The sequence below is a fragment of the Aythya fuligula genome, chromosome 2 (genome assembly GCF_009819795.1).
Source record: "Aythya fuligula isolate bAytFul2 chromosome 2, bAytFul2.pri, whole genome shotgun sequence".
NCBI classification, from domain to species: domain Eukaryota; kingdom Metazoa; phylum Chordata; class Aves; order Anseriformes; family Anatidae; genus Aythya; species Aythya fuligula.
The window spans coordinates 66,994,317-67,020,536 of NC_045560.1; the positions used below are offsets into that span (position 1 = coordinate 66,994,317).

Genomic DNA, 26,220 nt, shown 5'->3' on the forward strand with positions numbered 1-26,220 from the left:
AGCTCACACATTATGCTATTGACTAGACATGTTGTACATGGGGAAGAACTCGCTCCCCACATACACACACACCCTGCACAAACAATCCGTCAACAGCTTTCTGCCCTTGTCCCAAAGATCAGGCACAGAGCAATGCTGGAGGGCACATACTCATTTTTCCTCTCTTTCTGTCAAAATGTTTATTTCCCAAGAGTGTAATTTCCTCCTCCTCTTCTATTCTGACTCTCTACTTTTTAAACCTGTAGAAACAGTTTATAAAAAACAGCATATGGTAGTAACCCTCCCTCCCTCCCCAATGTTTAGTTCTGTTTTCCAACATGCTAGAATAACATAGCACACAGGGAAACCTGCATGATAGCATATTTGATTGAGTATGTCTACTTAGAAATACCTGAGTGGTATCCTCTGCACTCAGAGCTTGACTAGTATTTTTGGACCCAAAAGAGTGGAGTACCAGTAGAAGCCACTGAAAAATTATGACACGAGGAAAAACAAAAGGTTCTCATTTACATCCACCGTATTTTAAGTAGACCAAATGTGTCAGGAAATAAAAGCCTGATCTTGCAATGTAACAGGGCTCAAGAGTGCTGGGGTCCGTATGAGCATATCACTCACTCAGTTTGCACTTCTACACACACACACGTGACTTTGTAACTGAGTGTGGAGCTCTACTTACTTGTTGTCACTAATAAAATCAATAATTTCCTGTTCCATTTTCAAGAGTATCATTCTGTCCCTGTCAAAAAAGAAATGCAAAGAACTGTAGCATCAACTACCAATAGCCATTTTAGATTAAAATATGAGTATATCAATATTTGTAAGGCAATTCTACAAGCATGGTCAGCCACCATGATTAAAAATGAAATGTGCTTTGCCCTTGGCACATCTTGAGAAGATTCCACTCTGCATTGCTGGAACTTCCCTGACATAAGCAACAGATTTAGCCCTTCCTTCCTTAGCATGGTCTGAGAGTGCTTCTAGCCACACAGGGCTGTGATCAGTGGGTTGCAGTCCCTGCAAAGAATAACCCTGACTGCTATGGATAGCTCTGGTGCTTTATCACCATTGACTAACCTAGTTCTTGAAAGAAAAGAGATGCTGTCCACAGAAATTTTCAGCATTTTGTCAGACACACATCTTTTCCTAGGCATTGACCATTAAGTGAGAAGAGTGGGCAAGCTAATCTAGTTAGAGGACACAATGGAGAACAACACCTTTGAACTGTGACTCCCAGGAGGCAATGTCGCTCTCATTCCAAATTCTGTTTTCAACTGGAAGTTCTCAGATGTTCCTTCTTTTCCTCCTTCTCCTGAAGAAGGCATGCAAAATTTTCCCCTGCATAGTCCCACACCTACAATTCAGCTTGACAGAGTCCAACACTCCTTAGCGCTTTTGAAGTTTTTAATGTTGTGCAGATAAAACAATTCAAGGACTTTATTATCTATACAAAAGGTTACACAACCTATTAGGTAACTAATTATTCATAGCTTTCCTTAATTGCAGTATTATATGGTATCTACTTAACAGATTCAATTGATTGAACATTTAAAGCACAAAGTATAAAAATGTAACAGATTCTTCCTTAGACATTTAGAGGTAAATTTAACTTTGATATGAACTAACTGTTCCAAATGAAAATTGGAAATACCAAAAGCAGAATTCAGCACTATGCACACAGTATTAATTGTGTACAGCATTGTCAGAAGAAAGCTACTTTATACTCACGTACAAGTCTTCAATTGTTCAATTGTAATGACTATACTACTGCTAAAATCATGTAGGGGCTTTATGCAAGAAGTTAAGGACAAAGACCAGATGACAAAAAGTGAAATTAGAAGATAAATTAGAAGGGGAGTAGGAACCAGTGACTTCTTATAGCTTTTTGCTCAGCTGAAAACCTCCCTCATTTGTATTTTCCCTCATAACCATCTCCAGAACTAAAAAAACATGGTGTACAGTTTATGGGATTCAGTTTATAGGATTTCTGAGAATGTCAGCTACAATTTCAAGAGTACCAGCTCTAATGCAGAAAATACCTACCTGGGGTTATTCTTTAACGTATTAATGAGAAACTCATGCAGATCTATGCCTGTTGAGTCTGTATACTCTTGACTGAAATCTGAAAAATAAAAACAAACACCCCCCTCTCATTTATTTTATTTCAACGGTTATGATTAAGCTACACTGTAAACCAAATTTCATCTTCCAGTGACAATCTGTGAGCATATGTGGAGTTTACATATTCATTTGGAGTTCAGGTGAAAAAAAACTACTCTTGGAACCATTGGGTGGATGTGTGTGATTCCTCTATAGTGTTTCAATGAGAATGCAGAACCAAAATTGGACACTGAAGGAAAGTGTTGGTTATTTGAAAATCATGAGTTATCTTCAATGCCAATCAAGACCCTTCCATGCTTTTCTTTTAAACTTTGAAGTTTAAAAATAATTTTATCCATTGATACATCTTTGCATCACTTAATATACGCTATACACGCAGAAAGTGAAGCATTATGCCAGCGGGAATTTTATTAGCATAAACAGACTGAAAACCCAGTAATGCCTAAGAGTGGGCAGGTAATGGTGATGCATGACAGCAGTTAGAATTAATTTTTCAGTACTGTCGTACTGCCTGACTCAAAGGCGTGCGCAGATCCTCAAGCTGGCGTGAACCGTGAGCGCTCCATTGAAGCCAACTGACAATTCACACCAGCCACAGATCCGCAGCCAGGTAGGCAATGATTATTTTTAGAGATCACGTTGCAACCCGGTACCACTGACAAATAAAAATACATTTTTTTAACACTGTATTTAGATACAAAAATCAAACAAGTCATAGAAGGTGGTAATAGATAACAGATAACTAATAGTAAATGGCAGTACAGATTAAAGGTCACAGGTGGATTTCCTTACATCATTTAAGAGAAATTCTCCAAGATAGAGGAGCAATACTGAAGAGAATTACTCTGCTGTCTATATTGCACAAATGACTTGTCAGTGTATTATCATCAACAGGGAAAAGTATTAGTCTTACACTTATATAATCACACCTTTACGCATATATGTTCATGCTATCATGATTAAGGCTTCAGAAGAATTATTTTTACACGAAAATATGTATATATAACATCTACATTAAAATAGTTCGGACAGTTTCTCACTTTCAAAGCCCAGCATTTGTATGAAAAACACTCATGCATACACATTTCATGTTCTGAATTGTCTCAATTCATGAATACATTAATATTGTGTATTTATGCACATAAAGAAATGCATGCTTGTTAAAGTAATTATAACAATTTAAATATTTCAATTTCACCTTTTGATAACATTCTGATCTTGTTTTTTTCACTGTTTTTATCTTTTTCTTTATTTTTATCCTTTTCTTTTTCTTTCTCATTGTCATCCTTACTAGTTTTGTCTTCTTGCAAACTAGGAAAACTTGAAAGTTGTAGTTGTATTGATTCCTGTTGGGAGGAAGAAAAAGATAATTCATGGCCAGATTCAGTACAGTTCCCATGACTTTTAACCTGTGTAGATTTGCATTAAACTGTGCATGGCTAGAAAATCTAAAGCCAGATACATTTCTTTCCTTTTTTTCTTTTTTCCCCCTCCAGGAGAATAATGACATCTTAGAGGCCAAGTTCTTATAGTAGGTGAATTTATTTCCTATTGTTTGCAATCTATAAGCTTTTATTCTACTTATGTTAGAGGTACATTATTCTCCACTTCAATAACTCTCCTCCAAGAATTGCTAGAACAGTAAAATGCATTTCATATGGGCTTTAAGTAATTCTAAAATTTAACATCTGTTAAATACGTGACATAATGATTTATAGATAGATGCAACTCCCCCCCCCCCAAAAAAAAAAAAAAAAAAAAGTTCACGTGAACTGCTTTGTACAAGAAAATGCAGTATCAGCCAGGCTGAGCTTTTGAGCTCTGACAGAAGAAGCATGCCAGCAAGTGATGAAATCAGTTGTATTAAGAGGGCTTACTAAGTTTTTGGGTACTTTATATTTAAAGACTTATGCAAACAGGCCTTTAGCTTAAGGGGTGAATTGTGCACCACTACTTCCTAACAAGTTGTGGTAAGTGAAATTTTCCAAGGCATCACAAATTTTATCCTCAAACTTCAGTATTTCAGAGTCTGAATCCTTTTGAAAGCATATCTCAGCTTTAAAAATTAATTAAAACCAAAAATTCAAGCTGTTTCATCTTTTCTGATTTGCTTTAAGGAACTTACTATTCCCCATTTAACAACATTACTTTGTTTGGACAAAACACAAATCGATACATATTGAAAAATATAAATAATGCCATGATAACCTCCAAAGAAAACAAGCTGATTGTACAAAACTTAAGTGATCATACTTCTGTGTTCACATTTTTTGAAGAAATAACTGGTCAACTATATGCTTTGGTGTAAAAACGCACACTTGTATTAAGCTGTGACAAAACTCCCTGATAATGCAGTATTTAATACATGAGAATCCTGCATGCCCAATAAATTTCTGGTATCACATTAATGAAATCCAAATTTATCCTTAACAGAGAAAATCTGAAATTCTTGAATGCTAGTAAACTCCCTTATGTCACAATTTTTCAAAGAATACCAGCATTCCAAAAATATAAATATGAAACTTTAAAGTAAGGGCTTTTTTGGGTGGGTTTTATTTTTATTTATTTAATTCTAAAGTAACCAGGTCATTATGAATCCAAGTGATACTTTCAATATATTTTTTAAAAATAAACCTTAGGTTTCTGGATGTGTTTGAGATTGTGTGTGTGTGTGTGTGTGTATTTTGTTTGTTAGTTTTTAAATAAGAACTACAAATCAGTCACCACAACACATGTAAGACAAAATCCTTACAGAACAAGATATCAGCATAAACATGCCATGGTAAGACAGGAATTGGATAGTTTCTCAGCTTAATCAAATGTGGCATGGATGACTCAAAATGTAAGGTACCATAAAAGAGAAACAAAGACTTAGAGCCCAAATTTAACCTTAAATACCATCTTTAATCCCTGCTTCTCTTAGTTCTGGATGACAATATTAGCCAAAATCTGAGTGTACAAAGGGAACAAGGGGGAACTCCTGGCCTTCTGAGATAAGGATAGATAGGAAAATGTTTGCTAACCTGCTCAGTTGCTCTCAGGGGGCTAATGTTATGCCTGCTTTCTTTCACTTCAAATGGCAGTTCAGTTTCTCATTCAAATCACATGTTTGGATCAAACACTGCCAAAAGACCCTGAAGGACAGTTCTGATTCCCTGAACTGTCTAGAGTAAAGTGAGTGTGCCATTAGCTTTTCCAAACAGAGGAGAAAAATGTAACTGGCTGTGCCATTCTCAGGACATTAATCTTAAGCTTCACAGTGGCTGTTAAAATGCACTTATTTCATTGAAAAGAAAAAGGACAGACTTTACACATAAGCACACATATGAACATACAATAAATACTGTCTTACATGTAACATAATACTTATATATTTGATTGCATTAGAAGAAATACACAAAAGGGCTGTAGAGTCGTGAAAGCAAACTACTGTATATTTTGTTACAGTTTTATTGATTTTTCTCAATAATAAAATACAACGTTAATAAATACATTAATACAAGGTAAGTATAGTGAACAACAAAAATGTTCAAATTGCAATAACACACTTATTGGTCAATAGTATAACATTAAAAGGCAACATTCCTTGTAAGTAAGGACATAGTGAACCATCAGGTAAGAGTTCAAGATCAAGTAATACAGGTAAACAAGTTTTTTTTCCCTACACAGGGGAATGAAGGCAAGTTTTCAAATATAAATACAAACATCAAGTCTGCAGTACAATCCATACTCTGTAGTTCCGGCAACGTACCATACATTCTCTGGTAATTAATTTCTTGTGCTTTGTAAACCATTAAGATAAAATAATTTAAAAAAATATTCAAACTGAAAATAAGCTTTTTCTCCTCTAAAGTGAAAGCAAAGCAGTTAGGTTGGCACAAAAACTTCTGTACCCTTCAGGCAGTCCAAGGAGGAGACTGTAGGTCCAACTTTCCACGGCAAAGCTGAGCTGCTTTCATTAGCAAGAGGTCAGCAAGAGCAAAAATGTAATTCCTCTCTCATTAATTAGACCCGGCCAACTGCATCTTTACAAAATGTATGCCAGAGTCCTGGGAGGCACCTTATCTTCCGTTATTGTGTCATTATGGTCAAGGAAATCCTTGCCATACGTACCTGGTCAGATCAGTTAAGACCAGAGGCTGTGTGGAACTCCTCCTCTGCCTGGTGTTGGGGCATGACCTGGACAGGAGTTTTACCTCAACACCTGCCAGTCTCTTGGAGGTGTGGTACAGGACCTGTGCAGTACATTAGCAGCTACCGTGCCATACTTAGTACAAATTCTTTATATTACTCTCCTTTTCATTCTCCATTAAACAATAGAAAATACAAATGAAAGCAGAACAAAAGCCACACATCTTGAGCAACACATGTTAAGCTAGAAGCATATACCTACAACAGAACAACTGATAAAATAACCTATCAACTGCATAAGCGTCATTGTAGAGCAGTAGAACATGTAGTAGTCAGTCCCCCTGCTAAACAACCTGGTTTTTGGTCTTTCAAGGAAAAAAAAAAAAAATAAATAAAAAGAAAAACCTTTTCATACTTATGAGCTAAGAGGAAAGCTGAATTTGTTTTATTTCAAGTCAATAGAGGAAACTGTGATAAAGTACACTTAAAGTGATTTTTGTTTTTGTGCTAAGCTCACAAGAAGTTATTTCCTCAAACTCTCTCTATGGCTGATCTCATTTGCACATGCAAACTATATGCAGAGCTTATGGTTTTATTTTTTTTTTCCCTTCTTAAGTCTTATTATTAACAAGCAAACAAATATTTGATTTTTTTTTGCTTTTGCTTTTGGGGGTGGAGGGGGGTGGTTTGAAGCGAGTCTACAAAGACTGCCACCAGCATTAGACTCCAAGGTGAAGGGACAGAACTCTACCAGCCACTGGGAATACCACGCTACCAGTACAGATAAACTCAAATACAAGCTTTTTGATACTGGAAACTCTACACCAAGAGTTTAGTGAGCAAATGCCACTCAGTAGGAGGCACCTTTGACTCTATCAAAGTATTTCTGAGAGTGAAGGACCTGTAAATTTGATGTGACTAATATGAACTGGGGTCTCAGAGGAACCAGAAACCAGAGCATAATCATAATTGTAACCATTGCAGTCTTGAAAGAGATAGCCTTAGAGAAAAGAACATTAATATTTTTTTGATTGTTACTATTTTTTTTTTAATCTAAATTCTTTTGAATTCTTTTCCATTTGCTGAAATTTTCAGGGGGTCTGGAAAAAAAAAGCAAACAAATCCCTGTGACAAAATGTAAAACTAGTGTTTTGAAATAAAGTTCACGCTAAACCAGGTAACTTCATACAAATGTGTTTGTTGTTGGATGTAATCTTTCCCCCAAGAAAGACATTGGTAAATGCCCAATTAAGTAACATAACCATGCAACAGCACATGGAGTTTAACCATGCAGCTAACAGCAATGACGGTAAATGTACCTGATTATCATGAAGACTTTCTGCTCCCGGGCGAGGGGATGTCTCTTCGCAAACAGCAAGACTCCGGACAAGTTTTCCTTTAGCTCCTGACTGCATAAAAGAGAAAGAATGCAAGAAAGAGAAAACTCCTGCCGACCTCAATTCGCATAAGCTGCACACATCAGCTATTCCTAAACATCCCAAATAACTGGTATATACCCACCCAGAAAAACCTTATCTGTCTTAGATGTGACATTGTAAGCAATGAGCCACTTGCCACATACGGAAGGTGGTAGCTTTCTTTTTGCTTTTAATAATTTCTGTTGCAGTTCGCTTACTTCATCTAAGTCCATGAAATAATTGGAATAGTTATTCCAATTCAAAGCTAATTCAACATAAAGTATAACTCAAAGGTTCTCTATTTTTTTTTTTTGCTTCCAGTAACATTATACCAAAGGAATACAGACAGTAAAACCTGCAAGTTTTACAGACTCGGCACTTGAAAAATTGAAAGAAACTTCCCCCCCATGCTCCAAGAAGATTCTTTCCCCACCCCACATTTCCCCAGAGAGCTAGTCAGTCTCTGCTCCTTTACAATGAGATTACACCATTAAAATCAAATTCAAACAAAAACGTTAACTTCTAAAGCAAAACCAGTGATTTTTTTTCTTCTCCACTGGTGCACTCAAACACACATGCTGTCTAACAAAAGCACACACAAGCTCAGCAGCACGAAGGCATGATGGATAAAGGGGAGAGACTGTCATAGCTTAATCTAGAGGAACTCTTCTGCCTTTGTGCAGCAAGATTATGGGGTAAAAGGAAAGACAAAATGAGAAAGGCAAGGAAAAAAATACAACCACTTGATGAAAGTCCAACATTTCAACTGTAGACAGACATTTGATTGAAATTCTTTATCCTACCATTACACCTCAGCATGCAATTCCAAACAGAGATGGACCATTACCTTGGATCTCTTTTTCTGCTGGTTCTGGTTTGCACCTCGTTTCTGGTCATAGGAGAGAAAAAAAAAAAAAAAAAAAAAAAAAAAAAAAGCGCAGTAGTTATCATTTCAGGGGGAAAATGTGCATGACAAGAGCATTACCAACAAATAAAGAGATAAAACCACTCCTAGAATTCTATTTTAATGAGGTGCTGATTGCAAAAACAACTTCCCCAAACCCAGTCCAGAAAACAGGGAGAACAGAGAATCATCTCTGCTCACTTTATTCATTTAAAAACATGTATAATAGCAAAAATGTTGCATAGTGATTTGCAATTTTTGCATATAATAAAAGGTACAAGAAAAGGCATACTTAAGTAAATGCTCCCCCTCTCCAAATTCCTCTTAAATTGTAGTCTCCCTTTATTTTATATTCCACTGAGAAAAAGGATTTAGACCCCCCTCATTTGATAGTCTTATTAAATTACCTTTTTAGGCTTTGCATAACAAGTTTTTGTAGGCAGTAACACCTACAAACCAAACCACACATTAAGTAATTATTTATTAGTATTACCTCTAAATTCATGAGATCAAGGTAGTTTTCTAAATCCCCAAAGAGGGAAAACAGTCAAATATTTCACCAAGCTTTAGCACAGATGTGTAGGAATTAACTTCTCAGAAAAATTAGTAACATGGACAGCAGCCTAAAGAGCTTGAAAGGTGTAACAAAAATACTTATTTTATAGGGAGATAAAAAGGACAAAAATTAAAAATAAAAAAGAGACAGTCTAAAATTATGAGAGAAAAATAGAAGCATAGGCAACGGAAGAGATCATAGAAATGGAAAGGCAAGCAAAACACATTAATACGTAATACACACATTCACTTTTCGTGTCTTACCTGCAGCTCTGTCTTGGCATCACTCAGTTTTTCCTCCTTTTCCTCTACTTCTGAGCTTTCAGATTTATTAAGAATAAAGTTGTCTGGGGTCGCTTCAGAGAGGGCAGACTCCTGTTCTTTCACAGCTTCCTCTGCTGTCTCCTGATTCAATTTACCTTGTTCAGACATTCTTCCAGACAGAAATTAAAATAACAAGATTTGGTGACCTGAAAGGTCAAGATACCACAACACAAAAACACATAAAACAAAACACCAAGAGTGAATTTTTATTTTACTTTTTTTTTTTTTTTTTTTCCCTCCTCCCAAGCAAGTTATTTAATCCCGCTCAATACACAAGCCCAACCAAGCAGCTCAGGATCTGAAAGCTACATATGCCCCCGGTGAAGTGATATAGTTAATCAACAATTTTGGGTAACAGCATAATTAAGTTGGGATAAACAAGCAGAGCTCCAACCTAAACAGTCTTGGTAGAAAACAGACATAAGGTATGTCACTGGGACTCCCTGCCCAGCCCACTGCAGAGGTGCAGGCAGGGATGGTGAGGGACCCTCTACAATGGAGTTCAGTGACACCAGGCAGGGAAGGACCCATTCTGCCTCCCAGGTCACTGGCATGCTAGTGCTCCCCTCCTCTAGACCTTTCTTTCTTTTAAGAAAAAGAAAACAGTCAAAAATAAAACAAAAAGTAAGCACCAACGATACCACAGCTTTTCAACCTTCAACCATAGCTTTTGCATATGGCAGAAGCCTATAGCACTCACAATTGGTAAAAAAAAAAAAAAAAAAAAAAAAAGATGAAGTCAGTTGGAGAGGTAATAACAACATAAATAAGAAATCTAAATTTGGCAATAAAGCTCTCATGGTCAGAATTTTCAGGCATCAAACTGACAGCTCCATTATTAAAAGTCATAAGCCACTTCTCAAGCCCCATGTCACTCTTAAGCACTGTGAAAATCCTACAGGAAGCCCTTGTCAGGTTATTTCTAACGAAGATATCTCAGCTGAACTGCATTTATGCTCAGCTCACAATAGGTTGTTGTACAGAAGCTTTAAAGGCTTTTTAAAGTTAAAGCCTGTTATTATTCTCTCTCTAGCTCCCTCTCCAAGCCTCCCCCACTTATCAACTGTCAAATGAGACTCATGAATAAATTAATTTTCCCCCCCCCCCCCCCATCCATGTGGCTTAAGATGCATTTTAAGAAAAAAAACTGCAGTAGAGAAGAATAGAAAGTCTTCTGCAATATCTTGCCACTTCGCAACAATGATACAGTGGCAATTAAACAAAAACACACTTTGCCAAGTTTCTTTTTATGGCTTGTAATCAACACTCAACAGATCCATCATCACGTACCTCCAATTTTTTAGGCTTCTTTAAAGTGAAAAAATCAAACATGCTAGCATTTAAAACCTTACTAGTTCAAGTTTATGCTTATCTTTTGACATGGTAAGCAAATAAAATCCTTCCTACATGATACATTAAAACACTATTTTATTTCGAGAAGAAATATGTATTTTGCAAGATAGGAAACTACTGGTTCATAAACAAGGCAACTGGAATACTAAGCTTATAAATTCGATCACAGTAAGCCAATTCAAGACTTGAGTTGGCCTCATTCTCCCCACCCTCCTACCCAGGAAGTGTAATGGCATTGGCTATTCTGCTACAACAGCTGAAACCTGAAGCACTTTGATAGCATTTCAAACCAGGATGAATTTCGAGACCAGGAATTGGTCTGTTAAAAGATCTTTGATTTGTTAAGGATTTACAATCAAAAATCGTGTACAAACAAGTTCTTTGTGGGCACATTATCCTGGTAGCTCATCTACATACTTGCATAACATTCAAAAAAAAAAAACCAAACAACAACAAAAATTACAGTCATAGTTTATCAGCCACACTGAAGAAACCATTTACCTGAAAAACTGCTATAATTCCCACTGTCTTTCTAGCGTCTTCTGTTGCTCTTTGCTAGTTATGTCCACACAAATGATCAATGACAACTTGAGTCCCATGTCCCCATTAACAGTTCAGCATGCCAATCTCCATGCTGGTTCTTCAAAGAGTTTGACAGATCATCATCAACCTGGAAAAGATGAAAATTAAAAAGTAATAGTGGTAATGATCATTGTACGGCTACGGATGCAATAGATAGGACCAGTTTTCTAACGCTAATGACCAGCTTCAAGCAAATCACTTTCACAGCTTGATCCAGCTCCACCTGTCTCAAAACTGCCTGCTTCTTCTCTAATGAAGGCTAGAGCCGGCTGTTCAAGTCATAACAGCTCCTACGCAAAGAGCTAAAATTAACAATTGCATTATGCACTGAAGATTACTCACTTCAATTTTAACCTTTTTTAGTGAATTCCAGCACTTTTCATTATAAAAATCATATATACATATTTATATATAAGCTCATCTGTTTGCTTCAACAGAAATCAATGTGGGAATGAGCAAGAAAGACTTGAATGTTTTTAACTACAGCTTGTGCTACAATTAAAATCTCAATATTCAAACAGGATTGAAAAAGCAGCTAGATGCTTTTAGAAAGTGACTCCCTCTGCCAGGGCGGTAAGTTGAGGTGCTTGTTTAATAAGCTGAATAAAAGTTGAAATGGTCGAGAATATGAGGAGAAGAAAAACCCCATCCCCCCAAACACTGCCAAAAATAACTTCCTTTTCAGGCTATGTGTAGAGTACATAGGAGATCTCCAGGTTATCATCAGGGAAATAAACCTGAAGAAAGAGTTGCCTCAGCAATGTAATATATGCTGCGCATCAGGACCATGTTGGCCAGCTGAAGAACTGGTCTGACAGAAAAGGAGCACTTCGGGACAAATCAGATTTACAAGCCATGGCTACATGCACAAAAACTACAGATAGGAAGAAACCCACAGCATTCTGCTTGGGAAGAAGAAAAAACTGAAGACTGTTTCAAGTCTAATATTAGATGCCTTGTTTCTGAGACACACTTGAAATTGCACCTTGTTGCAATTGCCTTGCAGTATGTTACCATGCACAGGGGCTCACAACATTAATGTAGCTGAATTTCATGAGACAGAAACAGAATTTAGCACAAAAAATAAGTCCTGCTGCCTCCAGAATCTCAGGTGCACCCAGAAAAAGAGCACACAGCTCTGTACACTTCTATAAGCCTACAAACTAACATACACAGAAGTCTTTCCTTCCCTCAACATGCTTAATTTGTGCAGAGTAATACAGAGTATGTCTTCCCACTTACTTTCTGGTATTTCCAACAGGATATTTTCAGTAAATTTATCTGAGAAATACACTTTACTGATCACTATGAGAGTGCCAAAGTAACAACATGGAAAATCATGCCTAAGCAATCAAGTGCATGTAAAAACAGACTTCATGGAGCCAATATCCACCCAAATCAAAACAGACACAAACAAACAAACAAAAACAGGGAAGAAGAAAAAACACACACACACACACACAAAGAAACCCAAGGAAATACAGTGTGTTACAGTTTAACCTGTAAAACAGCTAACCAGAGGAGATAACATGCAATCAAAAGCTTTCAAAACTAACCCTAGAAATAGGTAATCTGTACCAAAATCAGAAAACAAAAGATTATTTCAGGATCCTTCAGCATTACAAATTAACTGTTCATAAAGCAAACAAACAGAGCAAAACAAAAATAGGCTACAAACCGAACAAACAAAGGGTATTAGATCCAGCAAGTGATCTGCCAAGGCTTCAATAAACAGCATTTCTGGTCCTGTGCTACAGATGCTCAACATAATCTTATCATGCGTTACCAAAGACATATTTCTTCATAAGCTGAATTCCCCATATTGTTACACTTAAAATCTCTGATGCCAACATAATTTTTCATTGTCAATCTATGAGAAAACCACAGAATCTTAAGTTAAAACAAGAACAACAAATCCTGTATATTTTCCCAACAAAAAGTGGGAAAATAAGCTTACAGCATGCAGCTACCATTTTTCAAACCTGCAATGCAGGTTTGTTCGGATGATTTTAGAAATTCCTTCAGAATTATCTTCTGAGGGTGAGAAAAAAAGGCAGGAAGAATTAAGACATATACCTGTCAGAGTCAAGCCTTTGCCTTCTCTTAATATAAATTTCCTCCTCCTTCATTAGGCAACTTACAAGTGATGACTAACCCTTTACATACTACAATACGTAAAACTACATTTCTGGTTGTTTGGGTGATTTTCCAAAGAGACTCAGATTTCTACAAAATGCTTCAGGGAGTATATAAATAGCAAAAAGGCATCATAGCCATCAAAAGGCAAAATAGGCATTAAGTGAGAGATTTTAATGGAAAATACATTTCTATTTTTTGCATGTTTCCAGGATATCTAGTTATTCAGCGATGAATGCACTTGTTGCTATTGTCAGTCCTGCAGTGACAGCACTGCCATGGAGAAACATACTGGATTATTCTCTTTCTTGCACATCAACAGAAATGTCAGTGCTGATTTGACTGTCAAACCTTCAGCACCAAAGTGACACAAGAGGCTGAGCACATGCACTTGGGGTTTTGATCCTCAGGTAGAAACAGCAAAGCTTGTTGCTAGGCAAAAAGCACGTTCCTCGTTTGCAAGTGAGACAAATGTTATAGAGGTCTTGGATCTTTGAAGTGGTCTACAGAAGCTTGTGACAAAATTTGAGCCTCTAATTCCTTAAAGCAATCTGAGCACTACACACAGCACTGGAACAAAACACAGGTGCACACGAAGCTTTTTTGTAGACCCTCTTGAACACAAATGATATCTTCAGTTAGCAAAGAATTTATGAATGCCAGCTGATCAGAATATGTTGCAGGATGAAAATGCTATTTCTTTTTAAACGGTTTTCTTTATCAATAGGATTTTCATTTCAGAAGCTGAGGATGCTACCAAGCTGGAGCAGATACTGCCAAGGCTCAGAGGCAAAAGGACAAAGAAGGAGCATACATTCATACAACACATGCCATGTGGATTCCAAAAACAAAACAAAACAAACAAAAAAAAAAAAACAAACAAACAACCCACTAAATTCAATGCAGGAGTTTAGAAACTATACCCAGAAGGTGAGCTGTCAAAAAAAAAAAAAAAAAAAAAAAAAAAAAAAAAAAAGCACAGAATAGAACAACAAGCAAAAGCATTAGAAAGCCCTTCTCAATGAACATCTGATCACTGATTATCAACTGAAATTAAACAGAGGCTTCTAACAAAACCCTAAAAGCCCACCATAGGAAAGGAAGCCATTCCTGTATTAAGTACCAGGAAATATTTTCATGGTCTCAAAGGTATTGCATGCTTCTGTTACTAAAAGAGGAATTTTGAGATTCTTATGTATATATACATATACATAATATGAATAAATATCATCATGTCCTAGTTCAGAAGAGAAGATGAGCAGGTTTTAAGCCTAGTTTACTAGCCTGAGTTTACCTAGGAGCAGGCAGCAGCTGCACACTGCCTGAGCGACAGCCAAGTTTCTTCTCCAAATAAAGCTGCCATGGCTGAGGTAGGCAGCACCTACATGTCAGGATTCTCCTCATCCCTCCTCGTGGTGGTTCTCCATTCACATGTATGGCTCAGAGGTACAAGCCCATACACTGAAATTATTGCAGTGGGAGAATTCAGAGTGCACTTCTGATCTCTGAATCTACACAGAGAATCCTCTTTGCCACTGGAAACAGATGTCAGATGATTTCCACCACACAACTTAGTGACTACAAACTGACTACAACATTACCTTAAAATCATCTGTACACACAGCCCTCGATGTTGCCAAACTTTTGTGGTTTAAAGCATAAACTTGCTGCTATTTGACCTATACTTAAAAGTTTCAGTTTCCAGCATCAAGCAATTCTAAGGCAATCTCAGGTTTAAAACTGAAAACAAAAGCTTCAAGTCTTTGTGGTAGCTTCAAAGAAAAGCTTTAGAATATAAACCCTATTAAAAAAAAAAAGCAAATAAAAAAAAATCCTATAGTTTTTAGTTTTGTACACACTACTACTCAGTTATCGGTCCTAGTCCTCTGAATCTACATCATTTGACCTGCAGTACAGAGTGCTCCTTCCTGTTTTCTCAGATGTATGTATTTGTGAGCTATCCATTTAACCTTAAAAACAAACGAACAAAAAAACAAACAAACAAACAAACAAACAAACAAAAAAACAAAAACACAAGGACAAAGAGTATTTATAGTAGAAATGTTTGAAGCCTGATTTCCCACCTCCTCATTTTCACTTTGTCTCAACTCCATCATCACCACAAAAACTGATGCAGTGATTGCCTACATTTTCTGTTCCCACATGCTACAGACCTTTGTGGATAAAAGGTGATTTAAACTTATTTATTGTTGGCATTTTAACAGAGACTGTCAGATAGTACAGGCTTTATACACACACACACACCCCACCAGGATTGGCAGAAAAAACGAGCATCTCTGTAACAGTGCTGAGGCCGCTGACCCACACTAAGAAGTTCAGCAAACAGCCCTCAGTGGTAACAATGGTCAAAGTTAATGTAAATGGGATGAACTGAGCTATTTTGGATCAGACTTCGGATCCTGAGACACCCAATTCTCTTTTAGAAAGAAAACAGGAGAATAGCAGATATGAGGAACAGCATCCCAGGTGAAGCTTCTGTCTTCGGATGCATAAAGGCTAGCATTAACTTTCCTCCCAACCTGCACATGAAATCCAGTATTTACAAGTTACAGCAGGGATGAGAACAGTCTAATAATCAAAAAAAGAAGTGATTTTTTGTGATTTCTACCTGATTCTGTATTTCAAAGATCCTCTTGCTCCTAATGTCACCAATATTTTCCACTTTAATCCCCTGTCAGAAGACCTCACATCAATCTCACCATCTTCAGTCAAGTAATAATGACCATGTTCCCCCTAGCTTGTTATATTTCTACAAAGCTAGAAAGTCTGACCAGGAAAATAAATACACACAGCCTACAGGAAAAACCTGTTTTCATGCATAATAAAAGACTTCAAAAAAGAAAAAAAATACCCACACATTTTTCTGTCATGATGACCATTTGAAGTTTTCCAGGATCAGCATGAAAAGATGCTTTGATTGAACTGGCTCATAAATGTCAATCATATAAGTTTGTCAGAAGCTGAGTAACACAAACTTTTAACAAGATAACCAAATGTACCAGTCAGCACCCCTGGAATGAGTTGTACGCTTTAGTCCAGCATTCAACATAGAGTCATGCATGTCAAACACATGCCAATTTGTATCTCATTCCCAGACATAATCCTGACAAATTTCCCTAAAACCAAAATCATTCAACTAACTGGTCAGGTTCTCAGTTGGCAGAAAGCAGTACAGCTCTCGTGACTCCAAACACAGACAACATGGTTCCCAACCAAGTCACCTGTCACTGCACAAAAGCTCTCTTTCTCAAATTCTATGAGTCCAATAACCCATATAGGAAAATACACAATTCAAATGGAAAAGGGGACCAAAACTCCACAATTATCAGGTCTTTTTCTTGCCTATCAAAGGCAATCATAACACAAAAGTCCTCTTTATAGACTGATGAACTTTATTTCAAGGTTAAGAGGGGGACTACAGAGGACACTGTAGTAATCTGTCAGGATGTTCAAGAACCTCGCTGCCTTAGCAGGACACCCTTCTCCACTCCCCAGCTGTATACAAATCTTTTGTACGTTTTTCTTCTTGTACCAATACAGGTTCTTTATTTAAAATTGCTTTTCTGATTTCTTGGTATTTTTCTTGTGCTGTGGGAAATAACTGTAAATCACCTCATTCACTGCTGTTGGGCTTAAAAAAGCCAACTCCTTTTAATTGCCATATAAACAGGTATACACCATTTCCATTATTACCTACATCTACTGTGACTTCTACCAATTGACAGTCTACTTCAGCCATTCCTTACACCTCTCTCCTACTCTTCCTCCACCAGGACTGCATTCTGCTTTGTGCAGGCAGAACTCCTTCACGCCCTGCAGCATAGCACTGAACACACTAGAGGAGCTCCTTTTCCACAAATACTAAAAACAGTTTCAGACAGCGATTATCATAAGCAATTGCAGACAAGGAATGAATACTTATGGTTTCAATATGAAATGCTGATCAACAGCACAGCAGAAGTTACTGACTTCAGTCAGAGCTACTGCAGAGTCCAGGAGCTGTAACAGAGAGACTACAGGTATCCGGCATGTTCTAGGGGAGAAAATTCAAGCTGTTTGTGGTAAACTGGGATTGCTGTTATAACAAGATCTGAAAGAATATACAGCTTAGTTTTATTTATTTTAAAAAATATATACATTTTAATTTAATGCAGAAGTTCTTAAAACCTGTTTTGGTTCTGCAAGTCAAGCTGTGCTTCTTGTACCTTCAATACTTTCTCTATTTATTTTTTTAATCCATGCATTAAATCCAGTTTGCCTTACACACAGTAAACTAAAAGCTTAGCTTTACTTATTCCTTTATTCAATTCTCCCTAAAGCCTAAAAACAAATGTTCTCTGAGATCCCCAATCTATGTTAGCACACATCTTAAGACAGGTACTGATATCACATTATGTTTTTAGCACCGCAAGTACAATTAAAAAAATCAAGCAAAGCTACAAAAATGAAGCAGGTTCAGGTATGCTTTACTGGCATGGTAAGGGTTAGCAAGAGGAAAAAATCCTCTCCAAAAGCAGTTACAATTGTAACAAGAGAAAAGGCAAAAGCCCTGGTTTACAAAAGCAGCAGTGCCAGTTCCTAGAGTGGATTTGTAGCTTTTGCTGCTGACAACATCTTGCCAGAAATCCTGTGGTTTCTGCATTATGTTTGACTTTTCCAGTAGGTAATTCCAAACTCCATGTGATACTGTGAACAAAAGAAAAGGCAGAAAAAGCATTTGGATGTCTATTTGTGTTTTTCTGGGAAGAAATTACAACATACTTATGAGAAAGAGAGCTAAGTAGTTTTGTTGAAAATGTATCTGGCCACCCCAAATATACCCATCCAGAAAGCTTCATGACACATAAACTAATAAAAGAGCAATGAATACACAGCAGAAATCAAACTTTCAAGCCAATGTCTCCAAAGAATATGTCCTATTAAATTCCAAGTAGAAAAGTACATATTTTATCAAAAAGTACATTCAAAACAAAAATCAGAAAAAGTAACATTTTTTGAGTACTTTAAATCTTGTTATACAGATTGAAGTCTCCACAAGTTTGAATACAATAATAAAAAAAACCCTCTATAATATCCAAAATTGTATTTACCTGCTGTGAGACAATCTGTCTTACTTGGCACTAGAAACCACTAACTACATCAATAATCTAAAAATACTGAGGTTTAAATTACAGAATAGAAGTACAGGACAGAAATTCTACAGTCCATAATATATTCTATTTCCATGGCAGAATGGCTGCATCGTCTCTCTCCACTCCCCCTACAGCCCCCCAGCCCATTGCTGTGCTATGTATCAGAGAAGAACAGCAATCTGATTATAAAGCAGAACACTGAAATGAGAGAATGGAATATATATTAGTAAAGGTTAAAGAACAAAACCAGAGGTACTCTCACTGAAATTTTGAAACTGTTCATAAAATGAGTTAATTTCAATATGTAACAATCAGGTGATGCTTTATAAATTTAATTAGTACAGCACCCAATGCCAGATAGAAATCAAAATGCATTACACGCATCCTTCATAGACCAATGCAATTAGTAGTATTTGTGTTTTCTTTTTCAAAAAAGAAAATGCCAAAGAGAATGTTCCACAAACTACGTCAATTTGCTGGATGGGATAGGGATTAAAAATTTGCTGAAGCACTCAACCACATAATCCAGTAATTTTTTTTTTTTCCTCTCAACGTTAAAAAAACAAAACATCTGTGAATGGAATACTGTTCGCCAATTTAATTGTATTTTGAGTCTAGCATGACCTCCCCCTTGCAAGAACTGAAGCCAGAAGACAAGAACTTTTGCAGAAGACAAAATCTGTTTGGCCAATTTTTCTTAATATATAATGCTATGCTTTTGAGCCTCAGGATTTATTCTGATATCTTCAAGATATCCAAAGACTGATGAAACATGACACAATTATGAGAAAGGGCAAGTCAATAATCACTCTGCTACTGTAAGCCTGGTTCTGAGGAACTGTGAGCCTTCTTGCAAATCAGCCTCCTTAATAAAAAAGGCCTTACCCTAAGCATGTTTTATCATAACTCATCTAAGTGCAATGGCCGGAATTTATGCCCTTGTCTTTTCTTCTGGCATTAAAAATTATCTGCTTGAGAACTTTCTGCAAAAGACAAAAGAGGTAAAACTATCATCCTACATGTTTTGCTTTATTTATAGTTTGTAGCAAAACCAATCTTCTGATCAAATATTGCTTTAAAGCATGTATTTACTGTACTAGTTCAAACTGAAAAGGAAAAGAGGAAAAAATCGCAGTTTCTTACAACAGAATAAAACAAGCAACTATTTCAAATACAGCGTGATAAGTGTCACAATATCTCCAAATTCACAAAATGAAATTTGGTTTATTATTATTAAACAAAAACAAACAAATAGTAAATAGGTTCCATTCCAGTATTTGGTTAAAACACCCAGGGAACTGTTAAAGACAGGTGCTGACTATAAGCATGCTTACAGATATTCCACTTTAAGCAGATATCTACAGGAGCAAGTGTAAATAATCACAAAGAAGCAAGTGTTCTGAAGATTCACTGGACTTACAATAATGCATGACTTTCAGATAAATCTGTATGATAGAATGAAACTTTTCACCCTATTATAGAAATGAAAAAAATTGCAGTATAAAATACCAAGCATTTTCTTACTGTAAGAAATATTTCAATAAAATGAGCAACTACCCAACAGTATGAAAATTATGGCAATATCTGAAAACCTAAGGGAGGACTTGAAAAAATAATTTAACAATGAATACATTTGAAATTAGCTTCAGCTTCCTCTAGAAGTTACTTATTTTCCAAAATATTTCCAATAGAAACAGGTTTCATTATTAAGCAATGTTCTCTAAATTCTCCTTAAAATAGAAAAAAAAAAAAAATCAAGCTGACATTTCAAGAATTCTTTTTTGCTGAAAAGGAATGGCAAAGCTGCATATTTTTTTCCTTTTGCTATTACCTAGTATTCTATGTTGTGTACCTGATCAGTCACAGGCTTTACAAATCAGCATTGACTTTTAAACACATGTGCAATATATACAGAACGACCAGACAAGTGTCTTATTCTTCCCTTAAACTGCAAGAGAAAAAAAAAGTTACTTAATAAAACCATTGAATTAAAAAAAAAAAAAAAAAAAAAAAAGGAATGTAGCAGCAAGCTCAATGCTTTAATTTACTTTCAGGTAGGACGATAGCCGCCATGAGTCAGAACACCTGAAGGCACAGTCTAAGATGGACTCTTAAAAAAAAATATATAGTTAACTGACTTGTATTTAGGAAACATCCATGATTTACAAAGGACCAAGAACAAGCCCACCAACAACTCATGTAACTGCACCACACAGGCCAATGTACCACAGGCTCAACCAAACACCACAAGTGAAATTTATTTCAAGTTAAAAATCATGCCAGAAAAGCCCTGATCCTCAGAAAGTCATCCATGAATGGAGATATGAAGCCACCTCACACTTATGATCTCGGCAAGTGTTATGCCTAAGGAACATTTTGTTGTTGTTGTTGTTTGTTTTTTACATCAGTGGACAACTAAAGAGACAACATACCAAGGACCAGCCATTTCTCTTCTTTCTACCCCCCTTTTGAATTTTGGTTCTCATGAAGAGAGCTGTTGACTTGCACAAGCAGCTCATAGAAAATAAGCATGCAACCTGAGATCTCCCTGAAAGTATATGATCACAAAAGCATTTGCTTTTATTGACAACTTCACCTTGGACTATAAGCAAGGAGTCTTGAAGTTGTGGCTGTCATAGTTAATATATCATGATACATTCTTCCAACACCAATCCAAGATTATCAGCAGTTGCAAATACAGCACCTCTGAAATGAAAGGCTGCAGCTGCTTTTCAAGTATTCCAGGCATGATCTTGAAGTCTAATTTGTGATTTTAACATTACAAAATTAAATGGATTGCATCTTTTCTGATGAGGGGAATATTTTTAATCCGTGTTTACCCAGCATCCTCTACAGCAAATTTTGAAAGGAGCTGCTTAGAACTACCATAATACAGTGAACAAATCCACCAGCCAGTATGAGACAATAATGCAATACGTACATTTAGGGACAAAACCAAATCTCTTAAAACTGTAACAGTTATATCAACATCCTGTTATCAATGCTGAATTGCATTTTCTCAAAATGTAGGATAACAAAGACTCTTAAGCACTCATTAATGTCCAAGGAAATATGGACACCTAAGTACTTTAGACCCTTATGGAAATCCCAGCTTCTAGTCAAACATACAGCAAAACAAGATTTCTACACCTCAGTTTCAATAACAGCAAACTGAACAAAATCATTTCAAATAGAATACCCTGCTGATGATTACAAATTGCCATGTTGCTCCATGCAAATTTTTCCCAATTTCAACAGGAGTCCTAGAAAGATGATGACAGCAGAAAGCATGATGAACAAAGTAACACTGACTGCGTAGCTATCTTCTTCAACTGAGCAGAAATAATCAGACCCTCACAGGACCAGTTTCAGGTCAATCTTCCAGAGTGTGTAAGCTACTTCATATGGCTAACTAAAACACTCAAACATTGGAGAGCCAAACTGAACAGGATAAAGTCAAGATGAGACTGGAAGCAAGCTAAAAGCTGACAGCCTAGGAATCCCACCACTGGACTGGAGGGACCAAGGCTTGCTGTGCCGCCAGGGCAAGTTGGTGATGTTAGCTTCAGTAGACATTGTGGGTTTACTTCCTCACTCTTCTAAGTTTTAATAATCTCCTGACATCTACATGGTATAATCTTGACACAGGAACTGTACTGCGGGACAAGGACTGCAGTACAGTTCCTGTTAACTGTACTGCAGGACAAGGACCAAAAGCTGCCTAGATTGCAAAATGGTCCCATAATTTCTGGTTAACAAAATAAAAATATAATTTAAGCATTCCTTTGCTTGTATCTGTAAGACAAGCAAGCAGTATTTCAATCTGGTTTTCAAAAAATAAATAAATAATTATCAGAGATCATTTGGAATTTACTGAGACATAACAGGGTCATAATGGGAGCTTAGAGTTTTCATCTCATTGTATGCATAAATAACTATTTCTTCTTGTATCAGTTTCTATTGCAAAAACGGTAAGTGAAGGAGAAGAACTGGTTGCAATGCAGAGTTCACAGGGATACTAAGATGGCATTCATGACTTGATTTTTATCACCATCAGGCACAAATAAATCTATATGCAGAAGAAAAAATACATTAATGTTGGATTTCAAGAGGGATTTTAAGCACACAGAAGTCAAGATTTTCAAAGTGATGATTCCCACAGCATAAACAATGTGCTATAAGAAATATTATGCACTGGTATATTCTATGTTTTATGTCTTAATACATATGTGCAATTTAGCTTAGTTATGATTGTTGGAGGAACCATAAGCAGCCATCCCAACAATTTCATTCTCAACTAGTACTAATGGAGTTTTGGTACATAATCTCCTTGTTTGTTTCTAAAATAAGGGAAGAGAAGAAAGGAAAACTTACAGGAAATAGGGCAAGAAAAGGAAGAAATACTATTATCTATATGTTCTAATTATCTAGGTCACTTCTATATGTTCTAATTACCTAGGTGTACAGTACTCTTGATATTTAAAAAAAAAAAAAAAAAAGAGAGAAAAAGAAAAAAGCTAAAAGCACCAAGTATTAGGAATACCAGTACTTTACTAATACACTTTTAACATACCTTGCAGGTAAATCTACTATCCCTTTTATACACTACTTTGCTACCGCAAGTTTAATGTGCTACACCTTCTCAGTTGTATCCCCTTTGTGTTCTCAGTATGAATGCAGCCAGCCAAGAACAGACCTGAATTTAAATCAACTTAAAGGCCTTCCATTTTCCACTAACAGGTCATAAGATCTTCTGTGGCAGAAGATAAACTTTTCAGTGTGCAGTAATATGATTCCAGAAATAACACTAAGGGCCAATTAGTTTTGAAGAAGGACAAATTCAAGCTACAGAGAAAAAACATTCCCTCTTTGCTTATCCCCAGGAGACAGGCATGAGGTCTATATCCTAACCCATTCTCACAAACCATATGAAAAGGCATTATCATACAAGTCTTACAGCATTTGCTGCTATATGTTGTTTATTCAGTGTGTATGAATATTACTTTCCTAGCACCTTTTCATCTTCACAATATAGACAAAGCCTGTGAGACTGCACAATCAGTTAAATCAGTGGGACCTGACCAACTGTTTAAGTACCATGACAAATGTGAACATGAATTATTATGATTTGGAGATTATTCTGTGGGTTGGGGAGAGAAAGAGAGGTGAGGGAGGAATAAAAGACCATCTCTCACTCAAAGAATTTACTTTTCACAGATTTCCCCCCCCCTTGTTTCTAACACATTTTCACATATAGAAATTGTGAAAGAGGAAAATTCTAGCCTTCCTTTGACTGTTTTCTCCTCCAAAAAATAAAAAAAAAATAAAAATCCAGACACACTATTGCTTTCTGAATCTTTGCATTTCAAAACCTCAAAAGCTAGGAAACACCTGATTATCGCCAAGAAGTATCTTTGAAGAACAAGGGATAAGCAGTTCACTGCACTTTTTCATGTCTTTTCTTCATCTTACTTTTCCTAATCCTTATCCACATTATTCCCATCTTAAATCCAGACAAGTTTTATGGTATCTCTAGTCTTTAAATATCTTTAAATATCTTTAAATAGAAGATTTAAAAGTAAAGGGTGTGAGACTTGTTACATTTGTATATGACTGTGCCTAATGACAGGTGCAAAGGCTGGCAAACAACCACTGGCATGTTCAGTTATGCCTAATATTATGTTTTCTGTTGCTCAATCAAAGGTTGGAATTTGAAAGGCTAATGGCCTCCTAAAAAGTATCATCTGATAGAACTGTCAGGTTCAACAATGGGTCTTTTGACTGTCTTGTAAACCTTCATTCTGGGAAACATTTACAGACCTCACAAAATCAAAATATCAACACACCGACAGAGAAAAAAAAAAAAAAAACAACAACCAACCAACAACTAACTAACCTGCCTCCAGAGTCCATACTACTGGCTTGGCATCTCAGAATAAAACAAGGCTGGACATGGGAGTGCCAACTGAATGAAACCTCTTCTCACCATAACAGTCTACTAAAAACATCATCTCTCAAATATACTTGCTTTGACCAATGAAACTTCTACTGTCAGAAAACCAACATAAACCCAGAATGTTTACATACCCATTCACAAACATTTACAGAATCAAGTTTCTTTCACTGAAAAGAGCATGTCACCAATTTAAGGAAAAACAAACAAAAAACAAAACCAACCAAACAAAAAAGCAACACAGAAATGATAACCATGGCAGAAGCTGGGCATCTGTTTCCTTCCAACTGTGGTTTTGGAAGCAACAGCGAAGGAAAGCCCAGCACTTGCAAGCACGCTGTCTACCGCACATGATCCTAGTCCATGCAGTTTGAAGCTGGTGAGACCAGTGGGTCAAAATGAAAAAATGTCAAGCTTATCAGGAGGAGAAAACCTGAAGATTGCCTGTCTACACAGCAATCCTGATTCAGTCCATATTGCATATCTGGGTTAGAAACTGGCTGGATAGCCTGGCCCAAAGAGTCATGGTGAATGGAGCCAAGTCCAGTTGGAGGCCAGTCACTAGTGGCGTCCCCCAGGGCTCGGTGCTGGGGCCGGTCCTCTTTAATATCTTCATTGATGATCTGGACGAGGGCATCGAGTGCACCCTCAGTAAGTTTGCAGATGACACCAAGTTAGGTGCATGTGTCGATCTGCTTGAGGGTAGGAAAGCTCTGCAGGAGGATCTGGATAGGCTGCACCGATGGGCTGAGGTCAACTGCATGAAGTTCAACAAGGCCAAGTGCCGGGTCCTGCACCTGGGGCACAATAACCCCAAGCAGAGCTACAGGCTGGGAGAGGAATGGTTGGAGAGCTGCCAGGCAGAGAAGGACCTGGGAGTGATGGTGGATAGTCGGCTGAATATGAGCCAGCAGTGTGCTCAGGTGGCCAAGAAGGCCAACGGCATCCTGGCTTGTATCAGGAACAGTGTGGCCAGCAGGGCTAGGGAGGTGATCGTCCCCCTGTACTCGGCTCTGGTGAGGCCGCACCTTGAGTACTGTGTTCAGTTTTGGGCCCCTCGCTACAAGAAGGACATGGAGGTGCTTGAGCGGGTGCAGAGAAGGGCGATGAAGCTGGTGAGGGGCCTGGAGAACAAGTCCTACGAGGAGCGGCTGAGGGAGCTGGGCTTGTTCAGCCTGGAGAAGAGGAGGCTCAGGGGCGACCTTATCGCTCTCTATAGGTACCTCAAGGGAGGCTGTAGCGAGGTGGGGGTTGGTCTGTTCTCCCATGTGCCTGGTGACAGGACGAGGGGGAATGGGCTTAAGTTGAGCCAGGGGAGTTTTAGGTTAGATGTTAGGAAGAACTTCTTTACTGAAAGGGTTGTGAGGCATTGGAACAGGCTGCCCAGGGAAGTGGTGGAGTCACCATCCCTGGAAGTCTTCAAAAGAGGTTTAGATGTAGAGCTTAGGGCTATGGTTTAGTGGGGACTGCTAGCGTTAGGTCAGAGGTTGGACTCGATGATCTTGAGGTCTCTTCCAACCTAGAAATTCTGTGATTCTGTGATTCTGTGCACTTATAATTCATATCACCAACTACTGCCTGGTTCTCAACTAT

At 37.3% G+C, this 26,220-nt stretch overlaps 1 protein-coding gene across 1 annotated transcript in view; it reads right to left on the reverse strand.

Annotated features, from left to right (window-relative positions):
- ARPP21 (cAMP regulated phosphoprotein 21) overlaps positions 1 to 26,220 on the reverse strand; it is a 149,605-nt gene that overhangs the window by 102,849 nt on the left and 20,536 nt on the right. The window contains 7 exon segments of the mRNA XM_032180750.1: positions 677 to 736; positions 2,041 to 2,119; positions 3,317 to 3,464; positions 7,569 to 7,658; positions 8,515 to 8,556; positions 9,391 to 9,596; positions 11,305 to 11,473. Coding sequence (XP_032036641.1) covers positions 677 to 736; positions 2,041 to 2,119; positions 3,317 to 3,464; positions 7,569 to 7,658; positions 8,515 to 8,556; positions 9,391 to 9,558 — 587 coding nt within the window. The 5' untranslated portion in view covers positions 9,559 to 9,596; positions 11,305 to 11,473.